The sequence below is a fragment of the Pseudophryne corroboree genome, chromosome 5, assembly GCF_028390025.1.
Source record: "Pseudophryne corroboree isolate aPseCor3 chromosome 5, aPseCor3.hap2, whole genome shotgun sequence".
Taxonomy (NCBI): Eukaryota; Metazoa; Chordata; class Amphibia; order Anura; family Myobatrachidae; genus Pseudophryne; species Pseudophryne corroboree.
The window spans coordinates 441254624-441271536 of NC_086448.1; the positions used below are offsets into that span (position 1 = coordinate 441254624).

A 16913-nucleotide genomic window follows, 5' to 3' on the forward strand; every position below is an offset into this window, starting at 1 on the left:
GGCTACGCCAATGGTCTGCAGACGCAGAATCCGGGAGAAGTGTGGAGAACCTACCCTACACAGGTCAGGCTCTTTTTGGGAATTGATGGATGCGTGGATTTCCACGGCAACCGTGGATAAGTCACCTTTCCTTCCTTCTGCTACACCACCTACGAAGAAACCATTTTTTAGAGCTGTGTTGCAGTCCTTTCGGACCGCTAAAGCAAAAAAATCCAAGCCTCCTACCACTTTCTTTAAAGGTGGTCGTGCAAAATCCAAAAAGCCTGCACCCGCAGGCTCCCATGACCAGAAACCTGCTTCTGGTTCCTCAAAATCCTCAGCATGACGGTGGACCGCACAGCCTGGCGGACGAGCTGGTGGTTGCGAGACTCGGACGTTTCAGACACGTCTGCGTGTCGTCCGGCCTGGATCCCTGGGTACAGGATGTTGTGTCGCAGGAAGTACAGACTGTAGTTTCAAGAACTCCCGCCTCACCGATGCTCTATATCAGGCTTGCCAGCTTTGCTGACAGACAGGGCTATCCTACGGGAAGCCATCCTAAAATTGGAAAAATCACAGGTCATTGTCCCAGTTCCACCTCATATGCAAAACAAGGGTTATTATTCAAACTTTTTCGTGGTACCGAATGGTTCGGTCAGACAGATTTTGAACTTGAAATCGTTGAACACTTACCTGAGGGTGTTCAAATTCAAAATGGAGTCTCAGAGCAGTGATTTCAGGTCTAGAGGAGGAGAAAGTTCCTGGTATTCCTGGATATCAAGAATGCGTACCTCCCACATTCCGATTTGGCCGCCACACCAGGCTTATCTCAGATTTGCACTATTGGACAGTCACTATAAATTTCAGGCACTACCATTTGGCCTCTCCACAGCACCGAGGGTATTCACCAAGGTGATGGCCGAGATGATCGTTCTCCTCCGCAGACAGGGGGTGAACATAATCCCATATCTGGACGATCTGCTGATAAAGGCATCGTGTCGGGAGACGTTGTTGCCGTCCATTGTTCTCACGACTCATCTGCTCAGGGAACACGGTTGGATCCTGAACCTTCCAAAGTCACATTTGGAGCCGACAAGGAGATTCTTTTCTGGGGATGGTCCTCGACACGGAAGTGCAGAGGGTGTTTCTGCCGGAGGAGAAAGCGTTGGTGATTCAAACAATGGTCCGGGATGTCCTGAAGCCAACCCGGGTATCGGTTCATCAGTGCATTCGCCTTCTGGGGAAGATGGTTGCCTCCTACTAGACTCTACAGTACGGAAGGTTTCATGCTCGGTCCTTCCAACTGGATCTCCTAGACAAATGGTCGGGTTCTCACCTACACATGCACCAGAGGATGTATGTCGCCGAAAGCCAGGTTTTCACTCCTGGTGGCTGCACCTTCTGGAGGGCCGCAGGTTCGGGATTCAGGACTGGGTCCTTACCATGGATGCAAGTCGCTGGGGCGCAGTCACTCTGGGGGAAACCTTCCAAGGAAGGTGGTCAAGCCTGGAATCCAGTCTTCAAATAAACATTCTGGAACTAAGATCCGTCTACAACGGATTTCTCCAAGCGGCTCATCTTCTGCGATATCGAGCCATTCAAGTGCAGTCGGACAATGTAACGACGGTGGCCTACATAAACCGACAGGGCGGAACGAAGAGCAGAACTGCAATGTCAGATGTAACAAGAATCATCCTCTGGGCAGAAAAGCACGCGTTGGCGGCAATCTTCATTCCGGGAGTAGACAACTGGGAAGTGGACTTCCTTAGCAGAAGCGATCTCCATCCAGGAGTGTGGGACTCCATCCGGAGATAACAACAGATCTTTTGGGGTGTACCTCAAATAGACATGATGGCCCCTCGTCTCAACAAGATGCTTCGGAGGTATTGTTCCAGGTCAAGGGACCGCAAGCCGTGGTGGTGGACACCCTGGTAACTCCGTGGGGTATTCCAGTCTGTGTGCGTTTCCTCCACTTCCACTCATTCCAAGAGTTCTAAAACTTATAAGGAGAACAGGAGTTCAGGCAATCCTCATTGCTCTGGACTGGCCAAGAATGGCTTGGTACGCGAATCTTCTGGGTCTTCTGCTGGAAGATCCGGGGCCTCTTCCTCTTCGGGAGGACCTGCTGCAGCAGGGGCTGTTTGCTTATCAAGACTTACCGCGGCTACGTTTGACGGCATGGAAGTTGAATGCCAGATATTAGCTCGGAAGGGCATTCCGAGCAAGGTTATTCCTACCCTGATACAGGCTAGGAAAGGAGTAATGTCTAAACATTACCATCGCATTTGGAAAAAGTAGTTATCTTGGTGTGAATCCAGGAGGTTTCCTACGGTGGAGTTTCAACTGGGACGTTTTCTTCTCTTCCTGCAAGCAGGTGTGGCTATTGGCCTGAGGTTGGGATCGTAAAGGTCCAGATTTCGGCCCTATCTGTTTTCTTCCAGAAACAGTTGGCTTCCCTCCCTGAGGTTGATTTTTTTTTTTTATAAAGAGGTTCTTTACATCCAGCCTCCCTTTGTGCCACCTACGGCACCCTAGGATCTTGACGTGGTGTTTGCAGTTCCTCCAATCGGATTGGTTTGAGCCTCTACAGGAGGTTGAGGTCAAGTTTCTCACGTGGAAGGCTGTCACTCTGTTGACCTTCGCTTCTGCTAGAAGACGTGTGTCGGAGTTGGGGGCTTTGTCTTGTAAAAGCCCCTACTTAATCTTCCATGAAGATAGAGCTGAGCTCCGGACACGTCAGCAGTGCCTTCCGAAGGTTGTGTCGGCATTTCATATCAACCATCCTATTGTCGTGCCAGTTGCTATTGACTCCTCAATTTCATCAAAGTTCTTGATGTTGTAAGGGCTCTGAAAATCTATGTGAAGAAGACTGCTCGTCACAGAAATTTGGACTCTTTGTCCTGTATGATCCCAAGAATCTTGGGTGTCCTGCTTCTAAGCAGACTCTCGCTGGATCAGGTTCACTATCCAGCATGCGTATTCTACGACAGGATTGTCGTGTCCTACATCTGTTAAGGCCCACGCTACTCGTAAGGGGGGTTCTTCCTGGGCGCCTGCCCGTGGTGTCTCTGCTTTACAGCTTTGCCGAGCGGCTACTTGGTCTGGGTCGAACACGTTTGTTAAGTTTTACAAGTTCGATACTTTGGCCTCTGAGGACCTGAAGTAATCCGTTCTGCAGGAGCCTCCGCGCTCTCCCTACCGTTTTGGGAGCATTGGTACATCCCCATGGTACTAATGTGGACCCCAGCATCCTCTAGGACATAAGAGAAAATAGGATTTTAATTACCTACCGGTAAATCCTTTTCTCGTAGTCTGTAGAGGATGCTGGGCGCCCGCCCAGCGCTTTGTGATCCTGCAGTGGTTACTTGGTTCAGTACTGCTTAGTTCTTGGTTAAGTACTACTGTTTTCAAGCTGGTTAGCTTGGTTTGCCTTGTATGTGTGAGCTGGTGTGAATCTCTCCACTATCTGTGTATAATCCTTCTCTCGAAGTTGTCAGTCTCCTCGGGCACAGTTTCTAGACTGTCTAGTAGGAGGGGCATAGAGGGAGGAGCCAGCCCACACTCTAAAACTCTTAAAGTGCCAATGGCTCCTAGTGGACCCGTCTATACACCATGGTACTAATGTGGACCCCAGCATCTGCTACGTACTACGAGTAAAGGATTTACTGGTAGGTAAGTAAAATCATATTTTTTTTTTTTTAAATAGGTCATTCATTTTCTTTCTTCCACACTCCAGTCCCAAAACAGCAGAAAGGTTTGAGGCTTTTACTCAAATATTTTATATTTTTCTTGTTCAGAAAACTATTTCCTATTGACCCAGTGTGAATTTGAAATCCCTTAATATACCGTTGTGTTCTTCATCAGCATGTTGAGTTCATGATGTCAAAGGACATATACTTACATGTCCCACTCTGGAAGGTACACCTGTTTATTCTCAAGTTTAATACCATTTATTTTCAGCCCTATCATTCGGCCTGCTTTCAGCACTGTAGTATTAACAAAAATAATTGCAGTTATGGATGATGTTTTCAGATCCAGGTAGTGACGCTCCTCCCTTGGACGATCTGCTTATAAAGGGAAATTCTCTGATTTTGCTGCAGTGGAGACAGCCTGTACCTTGGAAGCTACTGGTTTGATTCACAATCTCAAGACCTCCAACCTTACTCTTTTGCAGTGGATGATCTTACTGGGCCTTCTATTTGACACGAATAAGCAGTGTGTTTTTAATGAAGTCTATTGGTTGATTCACCTTTTGTTGTAAGGTCCCGATAAAGAGGATGCTTACTTCTGAGTGCAATTTGCAGTTTCATTCAGATGGTTTTCAAAATGTAAAAAGTTAGATTGACCCTTTACCAGTCAACTCTTCAGATTTGCTCCAAAGTGCATCTATTGCTTTGTTAGTAACAGAAGTGAAACAATAAAAAAAAGGCTCAATCGGTCTACATCTTGGACTGGATAATCGTGGAAAGGGATGCCAGCCTGCTGATGCTTGAAGGCTATTGATTTTCATTCTTGGTTGCAGCGTCTTTGGACTCCAGAGGATTCATAGCTCCCAATAAGCATGTTCAATCTCAGAACGATTTCAATGCTCTGGTCAGTGGACACCAATTCATCAAAGAATGTCCATCATGATCCAGTCGGTCAACGTCAAGACCATTGCTTATATAAACCACCAAGGAGACATTAACATTGTCCTGGCTATGAGAGAGAATAGGTTCATGCGTTAGGTGGAATAAAATATTCCATTTATTCAAGTGGCTTTTATTCTCTGGGTGGAAAATTGGGAAGCAGACTTAGCAGGCAAACCCATCCTTCCCAGATCCTGGTCTTTCAACAACTGATGGACGTGTGAGATAAAACAGATGTTTACATGTTACTGAACCATAAGGTGGAGTGCTTCTTCTCCAGGTTTGGTGGACTCTGAAATGTTTCTGATAAAGGATGGGAGTCTTCGAGCTTCCATCTGGCCTATCTATTAGCACCTGTAGAGCTTCCACAGGTCTTCAAAAGTAAAAAAAAAAGGGCATTGTGCATGTTCTGGACTTACTGCCTAGGTTTATAGACATTCTAAGCATTGCAGAATGCTGAGCTGGAAGGTTGCCTTCTCTTTTAGCCATTTTATCTAGGAGTGATTTAGAACTGGGGTCTCTCTTGCCTTTCCCAGGGCTGTATTTACATACAATTCTTGCTTTCAGGTGAAAGTGGTTTTGAATCAGAACTGGGTGAGGTCTCTCGATAAGGAGGGGGAGTATTGCTGAGCTTTTTACTAATCCATTTAAAGAGCTAGGGTTTCTGCACAACGCAGTATGGGGGATGTTGATTTGGGACCGGTAATCTTGGAGATATTTATTTCGCCCCCCTGCCTATTCAATTGAGACCCCTTTTTACACGTGTGGTTTTCTTTTGGGTTTTTTAGGGAAGTTTTTATCCAATGCCTTTTCACCCTTTTTTTTCTTTTTCTTTTTTTTTGGTGAAAGGGCATTTTGGCGAAAAATGCTGTCTAACACGGCCCGTGTTTTCACCGGCCCAAGTTAGAAAACGTGGATTTGCCAGTCCACGTGTTTTTCGCTCCAGCTGAATTTTTTGCCTAGGCGAAAAAAGGCCATGCTATTGAATAGGGCGATTTTCCAAAGTCCAGTATTTTGAATACCCCCCTATATGGTGTTTCTATGGTGTTTGTACGGTCTCACAGTAGCCTGAGAATTCGTTTTTAACAAAGGCATGAAAATCCTTTTTTTTTTTCTTCTTCTTCTAAATGTGAGTAGTTTGTTATATTTACATTTCTCTTTACGTTTCAGAAATCAAGGGTATTAACACCACAAGGATTCCTGGTAATAAAACAAAAAAATTAATAAACATGCATTGTTAATTTATATACATGTTTTCAGGGTTTCATATATCCAGAACACTTGGAACTGAAAATTAGGCTGTTTTTTATTTAAGCCATGGTTTAGCGAGCCACTATTAAACACGTAAAAATTATTTCGCATTTTCCATTTGATTAACCTGACATTTCTTCTTGATCACCTTTTGTTGTGTTGTATTGATCCACACAGAAGAAAACACTCTGTGTGGGAACTGCATGAAATTCAGATGCATGTGTAGCTGGGGTGTGGTTCGTTTTATCGACCGTATCTAGGTCGACAATGTTTAGGTCGACCACTATAGGTCGACAGTCACTAGGTCGACATGGATGGAAGGTCGACAGGGTTTCTAGGTCGACATGTGCTAGGTCGACAGGTCTAAAGGTCGACATGAGGATTTATTTATTTTTTATTTGGTGTCGTTTTCTTCGTAAAGTGACCGGGATCCCAAATTAGTGCACCGTGTCCCCTCGCATGGCTCGCTTCGCTCGCCATGCTTCGGGCATGGTGCTTTCGCTCCGCTCGGCACACTTTACCGTTCCAATAGTACTCCACGTGGATCGTTAAGTATGAAAAAATCCCCCCCCCCAAAAAAAAATTGTGAAAAACTCATGTCGACCTTTAGACCTGTCGACCTAGCACATGTCGACCTAGAAACCCTGTCGACCTTCCATGTCGACCTAGTGACTGTCGACCTAAACATTGTCGACCTAGACACTGTCGATCTTCAGACCGGATCCCGTGTAGCTGCATGCGTACTGTGTGTGTGGAATGGGGGTGTTGGGTTATGTTCACCTGTTTCCAGCTGCATCTAGAGACCCATGGTGCTTTTATCCAATGCCCAATTAATCGTTCAGCTACAAGTGGTGATGCACTGTAATTGTGTCCTCTATGTTCATGATATCACAGAGCTTCTCTCAAAGCGAAATCTTGTCATTGTTACAAACCTTTTGAATGTGAATATTACAGCTTACTTTTTATTTTTACATTTAAGAAACTAAGAAGATGAACATCACACCTAATCCAGGTATGGAAGAGAATTACATAGTATATACTTGCATGTGGTGGTCCATTTATCTAGAATTCTTGAGCCTTGAACTGTGAACAGAGGTTTTTAGCCATAATTTGTAACTCCACTAGGCAAACGCTTACATTTTCTTATGTCCTAGAGCAGGCATGTCCAACCTGCGGCCCTCCAGCTGTTGTGAAACTACATATCCCAGCATGCCCTGACACTGTTTTGCTGTCAGAGAATGCTAAAGCTGTGTCAGGGCATGCTGGGATGTGTAGTTTCTCAACAGCTGGAGGGCCGCAGGTTGGACATGCCTGTCCTAGAGGATACTGGGGTCCACATTAGTACCATGGGGTATAGACTGGTCCACTAGGAGCCTTGTGCACTTTAAGAAATCAAGTGTGCACTGGCTCCTCCCTCTATGCCCCTCCTACCAGACTCAGTTTAGAAAATGTGTGCGGAGGAGCCGGTCACGCTTAGGGAAGCTACTGAAGAGTTTTCTACACTTATTTTTTTCTGTGTTATTTTCAGACAGTGCTATTTGGCAACAGCCTGTCTGCTTCGTGGGACTTGGGAAAGGAAGGGGGGGGGGATGCTGACAGGCAGGATGCGCTCCCCGGGCTCAGGATGACATGCTGTATTCGTGTGTTTGCTGTGAGGGGCGCGCTGAGCCACTTCTTCCATTACTCACACTGGCAAATTAGCTTACAGGGGTTGAGCACCATGCGTACCTCAGCCAGTACAAAAAATAATGTGAAGACTGCGCGCCATTACAGGGGGGGTGGTTCACTATGAGCGGACCTAGCAGCTCACCAGCGTCATTTTCCCTCTGCAGCTCTACACAGACAGACTGGCAGGGAAGCGCAGCCCCTCCACAAGGACTCCAGCTAGCCTCAGCGGTACCAGGGTGTCATAGCAAAGGGAGGGAGCAGTATTAGAATACTGAACCTTTATTATCCTTATAATTAGCTATAGGGGTGCTGTGTGGCTGTCTCATCATACTCTGTCTCTCCCTAGGGGACTCTGTATGGGATAACTGCTTTTAACCTATTCATCCTGTATGTGTGTATTGTTTTACATTTTTTTCATCTACTAGGGGTCACTGGAGTACTCTTGGGATACGGACGGCTTTAGCAGGACAGGCACTGAATATTTAAATTTAGTAACTCCTCCCCTCCATACTTCCATAATACCTCAGTGTTTTATCGGTGCTCACAGGAGTGACAATCACGAGTGGTTCTTCCACACATACTTTGATTTTTAACTATTTTTTCTTTTTCAACTTAAGCACATACCTTCCAAGCTTAGCAAGAAGCTTGGTCCGGGATAGTGCACGCTGCACGGGCAGCTACTGGCGTGTCGGTCCTAACACAGAGCACCCTCACAGCCAACAGCAACTCTGTCTCTGAGCTGCAGGAAAGGTTGGACGGAGCTTACAGAAGAAGCCCTGTCATAGCCCCTCACTACAGGAGATCAGGTATGCTGGGGAGAAAGGGCGGTCAGCTCACGCTGCCGCTCCGCTGTGTGGGGAAGTGCTCCATTATCTGCGCCGCCCGCTCCCGCCACTGCTTACGGACTAAGCCGCCCGCCCCAGCGGCTCCAACCACCGCTGTATACGGACGGTACTCAGCGACCGCCACAGCCGCTCCTGCCGCCGCTGCTTACAGACCGCTCCGAGCGGCCGCACGTTACTCAGACGCCGGCCGCACTTCCGGACCGCAGCTCCCCGGAGCTATACACCGCACTCCCTGCATCCGCTCCCCGGCTCCCTGCACTCGCTCCCGTCCGCTGGAGAGGCAGCGGTGCACGGAGCTCAAGGCAGGCAGCGCAGCTGCAGGGGTAGTGCGGGGGAGTGAATGCCCATAGCAGCAGCAATATAGGCATGGCTGCCTGGGGTTACAAGGAATATTGCATAGGCTGTTAAGCCTATATTAAATTTACACATGTACCGTATTTGCCGGCGTATAAGACGACTGGGCGTATAAGACGACCCCCAACATTTCCACTCAAAATATAGAGTTTGTTATATACTCGCCGTATAAGACTACCCCCTTCCACACACCAAATAAAACGTAAAAGAACATCAGATTTGTGACATACTGTATATTATGACCTGATAAGAGATTTGGATAGGGAGTATTTATCAAGGTATGCATAAGAAGGGGGGAGGGGGCGAGGAGAAAGTTGTAAAATGTATAAAAGTATACCCCTGTGTGCATTTAGTGTTACCGGTTTCACATGAGTGCCATTAGTATTAGTATTAGTGCCATTACAGTACCTGTCATTGTCACCATTGTACGGCCACAACGCGACTGCAGCGCCTCCGGCCAGTCCCTGCATCTCCCTGTAATTGGCACTAGTGACCCGCCGCGGCCGCACTGGATATCGCGCGATACTGGATGGTGAGTAGAATGAGGTGGGCGGGCATCGGGAGGACACTATGGGCACCGGGCGAGTATCGGAAGGCCACTATGGCAGCTATGTCTATCCCAACTGAAGTGCACCCGGCGTATAAGACGACCCCCCCACTTGGAGGCATGTTTTTCAGGGCAAAAAAGTAGTCTTATACGCCAGCAAATACTGTATTTATAACCTGAACTGTGATTAGGACTGTAAGCATGGCATGGTAGCCATTTTAACCATGCTTCCTGTTTCTTCCTGTTTATGATTCCAGAACGTTCCTGTCCTACAACAATACTCCACCGGATGGGGCAGGGGTGTTAGTGGGAATTTTGGATCAGGTTTCATATAGTCCTGGCCACGTGCACTGCACTTCGGCCATATATAGACACACCTTAGTAACAATTTTACTGAGTCGTGCAAGTTGTCTGTCTTTGTCTATTTGTATTGTCTGTCTGCATAATGAGTAAGGCACCATCTAAAACAAAAAATCAGTTTCACTGCAATGTCTGTAAGAGTGTGTTACTGGATGGTTCTACCACATGTACAGTATGTTTTGTAAATTCAGCTACAAATACCATTTCTACTCCGATTTTCTAATACGATTTCATCCCCGGATCTTCAATGGGCAATATTAGCGGATATAATGGCTGGCTTGCAATCAGAATTGGCCACCGCTCGCCATGAGCGGGAGGCGGCAAGATCTGAGTCTTGGGTGAGTCCGCCACAGATACCAGAAGGTTCTCCGCTTTTGTCAAGGTCAAAGTCCACTTCGGGTAGAAAGGATAATTTTAATTTATCTTATTTACCAGTTTCTGCTATGTTGCATTCTGAAGATTCTATGCCAGACCTCACTGCGCAAGATGAGCGTGAGGAAGGCGAATTGGACCAGCAGTCAGATAGTGAGGATATTGACAGTCCGGGCATTGATAATCTCATCAGGGCGGTGCGTCAGTCTCTGAAGTTTACAGAGACTGAGGAGCCTCTTACAAATGATGAGGTGGTATTTACTAAACGACAGATCTCCAGTGTGTTTTCCTTTTTCTCAATCTCTTAATAAAATGTTAATAGAGACACAGAAGAATCCAGATAAACGGTTTTCTATACCTCGCCGATTTAAGTCTAGTTACCCGTTTCCAGAGTCTGTGACATCTACATGGAAGAATCTGCCAATGGTGGATTCGTCTGTGTCAAAACTTACAAAAAAAAATTAACCATTCCAGTACCAACTGCTACTACGCTTCAAGACCCTTCAGAGCGTAAACTAGAAGCTATGCTAAAGTCCATGTATACAGCAGCAGGAGTGTTGCTTTGACCTGGTTTGGTTGGCATTTGGGTAACTAAGGCGCTAATTGTATGGATAACGGAACTCAAGTCCGCCCTACAGGATGATCACCTTATACTTCTTGCTGATCAAATCTGTGAAGCTTCTGATTATCTATGTACAGCTTCTACTGATGTCTGTCAGGTCAGTTCTCTCCTTTCATCGTCACTAGTTACGGCACGACGAGCATTCTGGCTGCGTTCTTGGCAGGTGGAGGCAGAGGTCAAGAGAGGAATAGAAGCGTTACCTTACGGTGGCGAGAAGTTGTTTGGTCCTGAATAGGACAAATGGATTTCTGAGGCCACGGGAGGAAAATCTGTTTTCCTACCATTGCCTCCAACGGTACCTAGACGGAAATACTCTAGCCCGGTGTTCAAATCCTTTAGACCTCAGCCCTTTCGAGGCCGTGGTAGAGGAACAGCCACGCCTGGAGGACGTGGTTTCCAACAAACCAACACCAGTCGTCAGGACGCTAAGGTCACCGACAAGCCAGGGGCATGACGGGCTCCCAGCCCATCTCGGATCTCCAATTGTGGGAGCACGCCTTCAGACGTTCCATTTGGCATGGTTCCAGACATCCACAGATGGGTGGATCCGCAATTTAGTGTTAAAAGGTTACAAAATAGAGTTCGACTGTCTCCCGCCACTGCGGTTTTTTAAGACAGGACTGCCTCTGTCGGATGACAAGAGGGCGGTTCTGCACATTGCCATTCAGTCCCTGCTGGATTCAGCAGTTTTGATTCCGGTCCCTGTACACCAACAAGGTCAGGGTTATTATTCCAGTCTGTTTGTGGTACCAAAGCCGGATGGCTCGTTCAGGCCAATATTGAACTTAAAGGGTCTCAATCAGTACGTCACTTACTACAGATTCAAGATGGAATCTCTGCGGTCAGTAATTGCAGGTTTAGAGCCACAGGAATTCATGATTGCGCTGGATCTCAAGGATGCGTACTTGCACATTACAATTTGGCCACCGCATCAGGTACTTATGGTTTGCGGTACGGCAAAACCGTTACTAATTTCTGGCTCTACCGTTTGGTCTCGTCAGCACCTCTGGTATTCACCAAAGTGATGTCTGTGATAGCTCATCTCAGATCCCTGGGAGTGATAATAGTCACGTACTTGGACGATCTACTCATCAAAGCTCTGTCTCAACAGATGCTCCTCCAACATGCTATGCTAATATACAAAGTGCTAGTTCAGCACGGTTGGATTGTCAACTTCAAGAAATCAAATCTGATTCCGTCTCAACGACTTCAATTCCTAGGAATGATTCTCGATACGGTGAATCAAAGAATTTACCTACTAGAACAGAAAGTGCAGAGTATTCGTCATCTGATACAGTTAGTGCTCAAGCCACGCACAGTCTCGGTACATTTGTGCATTCGACTGTTAGGGAAAATGGTGGCGGCTTTCGAAGTGCTTCAGTTCGGAAGATTTTACTTGCGTCCTTTTCAACTGGATGTGCTCGCACAGTGGTCAGGCTCGCATCTGCAGATTCACCAGATTGTGCGGTTGTCTCCACAGGCCAGAGTATCTCTACTCTGGTGGCTCAAAGTACACAATCTCACCGCAGGGAAACGGTTCGGCGTCTGGAATTGGATAATTCTAACGACGGACGCGAGTCTCAGAGGTTGGGGAGCTGTGGTTCAAAATTGTCAGCTCCATGGTCTCTGGGCGGATCACAAAAGATTGCTGTCTATAAAGGTCCTTGAACTCCGGGCAATTTACAATGCGCTACGACAAGCAGTGCACATGCTCCGGTCTCAGACTGTCCAGGTGCAGTCAGACAACGCGACGGCGGTCGCGTACATCAACAAACAAGGAGGAACGAGAAGCCGCATGCGGGAAGTGGCTCAAAACCTCAATTGGGCCGAGCATCCCCAAGTGATATTGTCAGCAGTGTTCATTCCGGGAGTGGACAACTGGGACGCGGATTATCTCAGTCGTCGGGATTTTCATCCAGGAGAATGGGCATTAAATCCAGAAGTGTTTCACATGTTGGTCCAGAGGTGGGGTTACCCACAAGTGGACCTGATGGCATCTCGCCACAATCGCCAAACGCCCCAGTATGTGTCCAGAATGTGAGATCCAATGGCAGTGGCAGTGGATGCTCTCACGATCGAGTGTATCTGTTTCCACCGTTTCCGCTGCTCCCTCTGTTGCTAAAACGGATCAAACGAGAGTCCGCCACAGTCATTCTAGTGGCGCCTCATTGGCCTTGGAGAGCATGGTTCTCGGATCTCCGCGGACTACAACAGGGTCCGTTCTTTTACCCTGATTTAGCGCAGCTGCATTTGACAGGGTGGCTGTTGAGACCGCCCTCTTTAGAAGAGAGGGTATTCCGGAATGTGTTATACCAACCATGTTACGTGCTAGGAAGCCAGTTATGGCAGCTCATTATCACAGAATTTGGCGTGCCTATATAGGTTGGTGTGAAGCTCGGAAGTTTCCGACATCATCTTTCAAGTTATCCCGTCTTGTTATTTCTACAGGCGGGGTTGGATGGAGGACTACGTTTGTCTACACTAAAGGTGCAGGTTTCTGCCTTGTCAATTTACTTTCAAAGACGTTTGGCTCTTTTGCCGTCTGTACACACCTTCCTGCAAGGTGTCCTCAGAGTACAGCCTCCATTTATACCACCTACAGCGCCATGGGACTTGATTCTGGTTTTAGATTTTTTACAGTCTTCATATTTTGAACCCTTGCAACAATTGGATGTCAAGTTTCTCACTTGGAAACCAATTTTTCTACTAGCCTTAGCTTCGGCAAGGCGTGTTTCAGATTTGGGTGCCTTGTCATGCAAGCCACCGTATTTGGTGTTTCATGATGACAGAGCGGAACTTTGGAGAATGCCACTTTCTTGCCAAAGGTAGTGTCATCTTTTCACATCAATCAACCAATAGTAATTCCTGTGTTAACAGAAGATTCTGGAACTTTTGATGTGGTACGCGCACTACGCGTTTATGTAGCCCGAACGTCTACAGTTCATAAGACGGATACATTGTTGTCTATGATGCTGCCAAGATCGGTTGGCCAGCTTCCAAGCAGATCTTATCCAGATGGATTAAACTGGCCATACGTCAGGCTTACCTTCATGCTAGGCTACAGCCGCCTACATCTGTAGCAGGTCGTGGGGCTTCTACGACGCAGCTTTGCCGTGCGGCTACATGGTCATCAGTGCACACGTTTGTGCCCTTTTATTAGTTTGATACATTTGCGGCATCAGCATCTAGCTTTGGCCGCCTAGTGTTACAGGTGCCAAACAGCTCTCCTGCCCAAGGGGGAAACTTTCGTATGTCCGAAGAGTACTCCAGTGACCCCTAGTGGATGAAAAAGAAAATAGGATTTTGGTACTTACCAGATAAATCCTTTTCTTTGAATCAATAGGGGGCACTGGACGTCCACCCAGAGCAGTTTTACTAGTCTTGTGGTAAGTTCAGTGGATCTTATGGTAACACATTCTCACAGAATTGTTCAAAGGTTCAAGTTATACCTGGTAAGTACCAAAATCCTATTTTTGCTATGTCAAAGGAGTGTGTTTCATGCACAGCAGAGTGTTTTTCTCACTCGGGGATCCCTTCAGTGCACTCAGGACAGTACACATTCTCAGGCTAGTGGATCTGAACCAGTATGGTTGGATTCATTAAAAGGGATGATCTCAAATATTTCACATAAATTATCCCAAAATGAGGAGACGCAATACTTAAGGCAATCTGTGGATGACCTGATGAATAGAGATTCAGTGTCCATTCCAGCGTCTTAGACCCCTGCCATTTGTCCACAAAAGCGTACAATGGCCCAAATCATGCAGACTGATACAGATTATGTATCAGACGTTGAGGAGGGTGAGGTGGACTCATTATATTAGAGTTGTACTGCACATTCCTGACAAAGCGACAAAGGACGATGAGGAATCTTATTTTAATGTAAAAAAGAAATCCTCTGCTACTTTCCCTGCATCTAAGGAATTCATTTCCTTATTTGAAGAAACTTGGGCTAATCCTGACAAGTTTCAGATCCCTAAAAGGTTACTTACATCTTTACCTTTTCCTCAGGCGAAAGAAAAAAATGTGAAAACCAACCGATTGTTGACACATCGGTATCTAGATTATCATGTAAAATAGTTTTACCAGTCCCGGGAACAGGCTCCTTAAAAGATACGGCAGACCGCAAGATTGCTACCACTCTCAAATCTTTGTACACTGCTGCAGGGGTGTCTCAGAGACCCACTATTGCTTGTGCTTGGATCACTAGGGCCATTGCAAAATGGTTAGGTAACCTAATTTAGAGGTAAGATTCCTTACCAAGAGGTGAGATGATTTTACTTCTGCAATATATACAGGACTCTGCAAATTTTATGGTGGAAGCCATAAAAGAAATCTGATTGCTCAATGCACGCTCCACGGCCATGGCAGTATCAGCACGCAGGGGCCTATGGCTACGTCAGTGGACAGCAGATGCAGATTCCAGAAAGGGTGTGGAAAGCCTACCTTTTCACAGGCGAAGCCCTGTTTGTTGATGAACTGGATATGTGGATATCCTAGGCTACATATCTTCCTTCCTCAGCCCCACCAGCTAGGAAGACCTGCTCTGCTCAGACTCTGCAGTCCTTTTGGACAGCAAAATTCAAACATAAAGCCAAGGGTTCTAATACAACCTTCAAAGGCAATAGAGGTAAACCCAGAAAAAAAGCAACTGCAAGTTCACAGGAACAGAACTCCGGTTCTGCTTCCTCAAAGCCTTCAGCATGACGATGGACCCCTCTGCCTGAGAGACAGGCAGGTGGGAGCCCGATTAAAAGATTTCAGTCACACATGGGTGACGTCATGCCAGGATCCCTGGGTCAAAGAAGTCATCGCCCAGGGGGTACAGACTGGAGTTTCAGAAACTCCCACCTCACAGATTCTACAAGTCAGGCTTACCAGCTTCTCAGGAGGCAAGTATAAATTTACAGGATGCAATTCACAAACTGATACAGACTCGGGTCATTGTTCCAGTTCCACCTCTTCTACGGTCCAGGGGTGGTTATTCCAACCTGTTTGTGGTACCGAAACTGGACGGTTCGGTGAGACCCGTTTTTAAATCTCGGAAGTCGTTGATCCTGTACTTACGGGTGTTCTAATACAAGATGGAGTCTCAGGGTGGTGATCTTGAGTCTGGAGGAAGGGGAATTCTTGGTGTCTCTGGATATCAAGGATGCATACCTTCGTATCCCGATCTGGCGGCCTCATCAAGCTTATCTCAGGTTTGCCTTACAGGACTGTCACTACCAGTTCCAGGCTCTGCCCCTTGGCCTCTCCATGGCTCCGAGGGTGTTCACCAAGGTAATTGTGGAGATGTTTCTACTCGGCAAACGGGGAGTGAAAATTATTCCGTACCTGGACGATCTGCTGATAAAAGCACCATCCAGGGAGTGGTTATTGGACGACGTTGCCCTCTAAACTCGACTACTCTGTGATCACTGGTGGATTCTGAACCTACCAAAATCTCACCTAGAACAAACTCAGGCTTCCGTTCCTGGGCATGATACTGGATATGGAGGTACAGAAGGTGTTCCTTCCATTGGAAAAGGCACTGGTGATCCAGTCAATGGTGCAGGATGTTCTAAAACAAACCCGGTTATCTGTGCATCTCTGCATTCGCCTTTTGGGAAAGTTGGTAGCCTCTTACGAGGCACTGCAGTACGCAAGGTTTCCCGCAAGACTCTTCCAGCTGGACCTGTTGGACAAGTGGTCCGGATCGCATTTACACATGCACCAGAGGGTTTGTCTGCCGCCAAAAGACAGGATTTCTCTTCTGTGGTGGCTCCAGACTTCTCACCTGACCGTGGGCTGACTGTTCGGGATTCAAAATTGGATTCTGCTAACCACAGACGCAAGCCTTAGAGGTTGGGGAGCAGTCACCCAGGGGACACACTTCCAAGGAAAATGGTCAAGTCAGGAAGCCATTCTTCCAATCAACATCTGGAACTAAGGACTATATACAACGCCCTTCTGCAGGCAGCCCACTTCAAGATCAGGCAATCTAGGTTCAGTCGGACAATGTGACGGCAGTAACGTACATAAATCGACAGGGCGGAATGAAGAGCGGACAGCAATGTCGGAGGTAACACGTATTCTCCTCTGGGCAGAAAGACACGCTGTGGTGTCGGCGGTCTTCATTCTGGGAGTAGAACTTCCTCAGCAGACACTACTTCCACCCAGGAGAGTGGGGCTTTCACCCGGAGGTGTTTGGATGTGTGACACGTCGGTGGGGAATTCCACAAATCGACATGTTGGCCTCTCGTCTCAAGAAACTCGGGCGGTATTGTTCCAGGACGAGAGACCCACAG

At 47.0% G+C, this 16913-nt stretch overlaps 1 protein-coding gene across 49 annotated transcripts in view; it reads left to right on the top strand.

The window, feature by feature from the left end:
• LOC134927837 (uncharacterized) overlaps positions 1-16913 on the top strand; it is a 1188393-nt gene that overhangs the window by 984036 nt on the left and 187444 nt on the right. For 47 of the 49 annotated variants that reach the window (XM_063922861.1, XM_063922855.1, XM_063922854.1 and 44 more), the window contains 2 exons: positions 5778-5810; positions 6838-6870. In XM_063922861.1, the coding sequence (XP_063778931.1) occupies positions 5778-5810; positions 6838-6870 (66 nt within the window). The remainder of the gene's footprint in view (positions 1-5777; positions 5811-6837; positions 6871-16913) is intronic. The other 2 variants (XM_063922848.1, XM_063922860.1) reach the window with 1 other exon arrangement.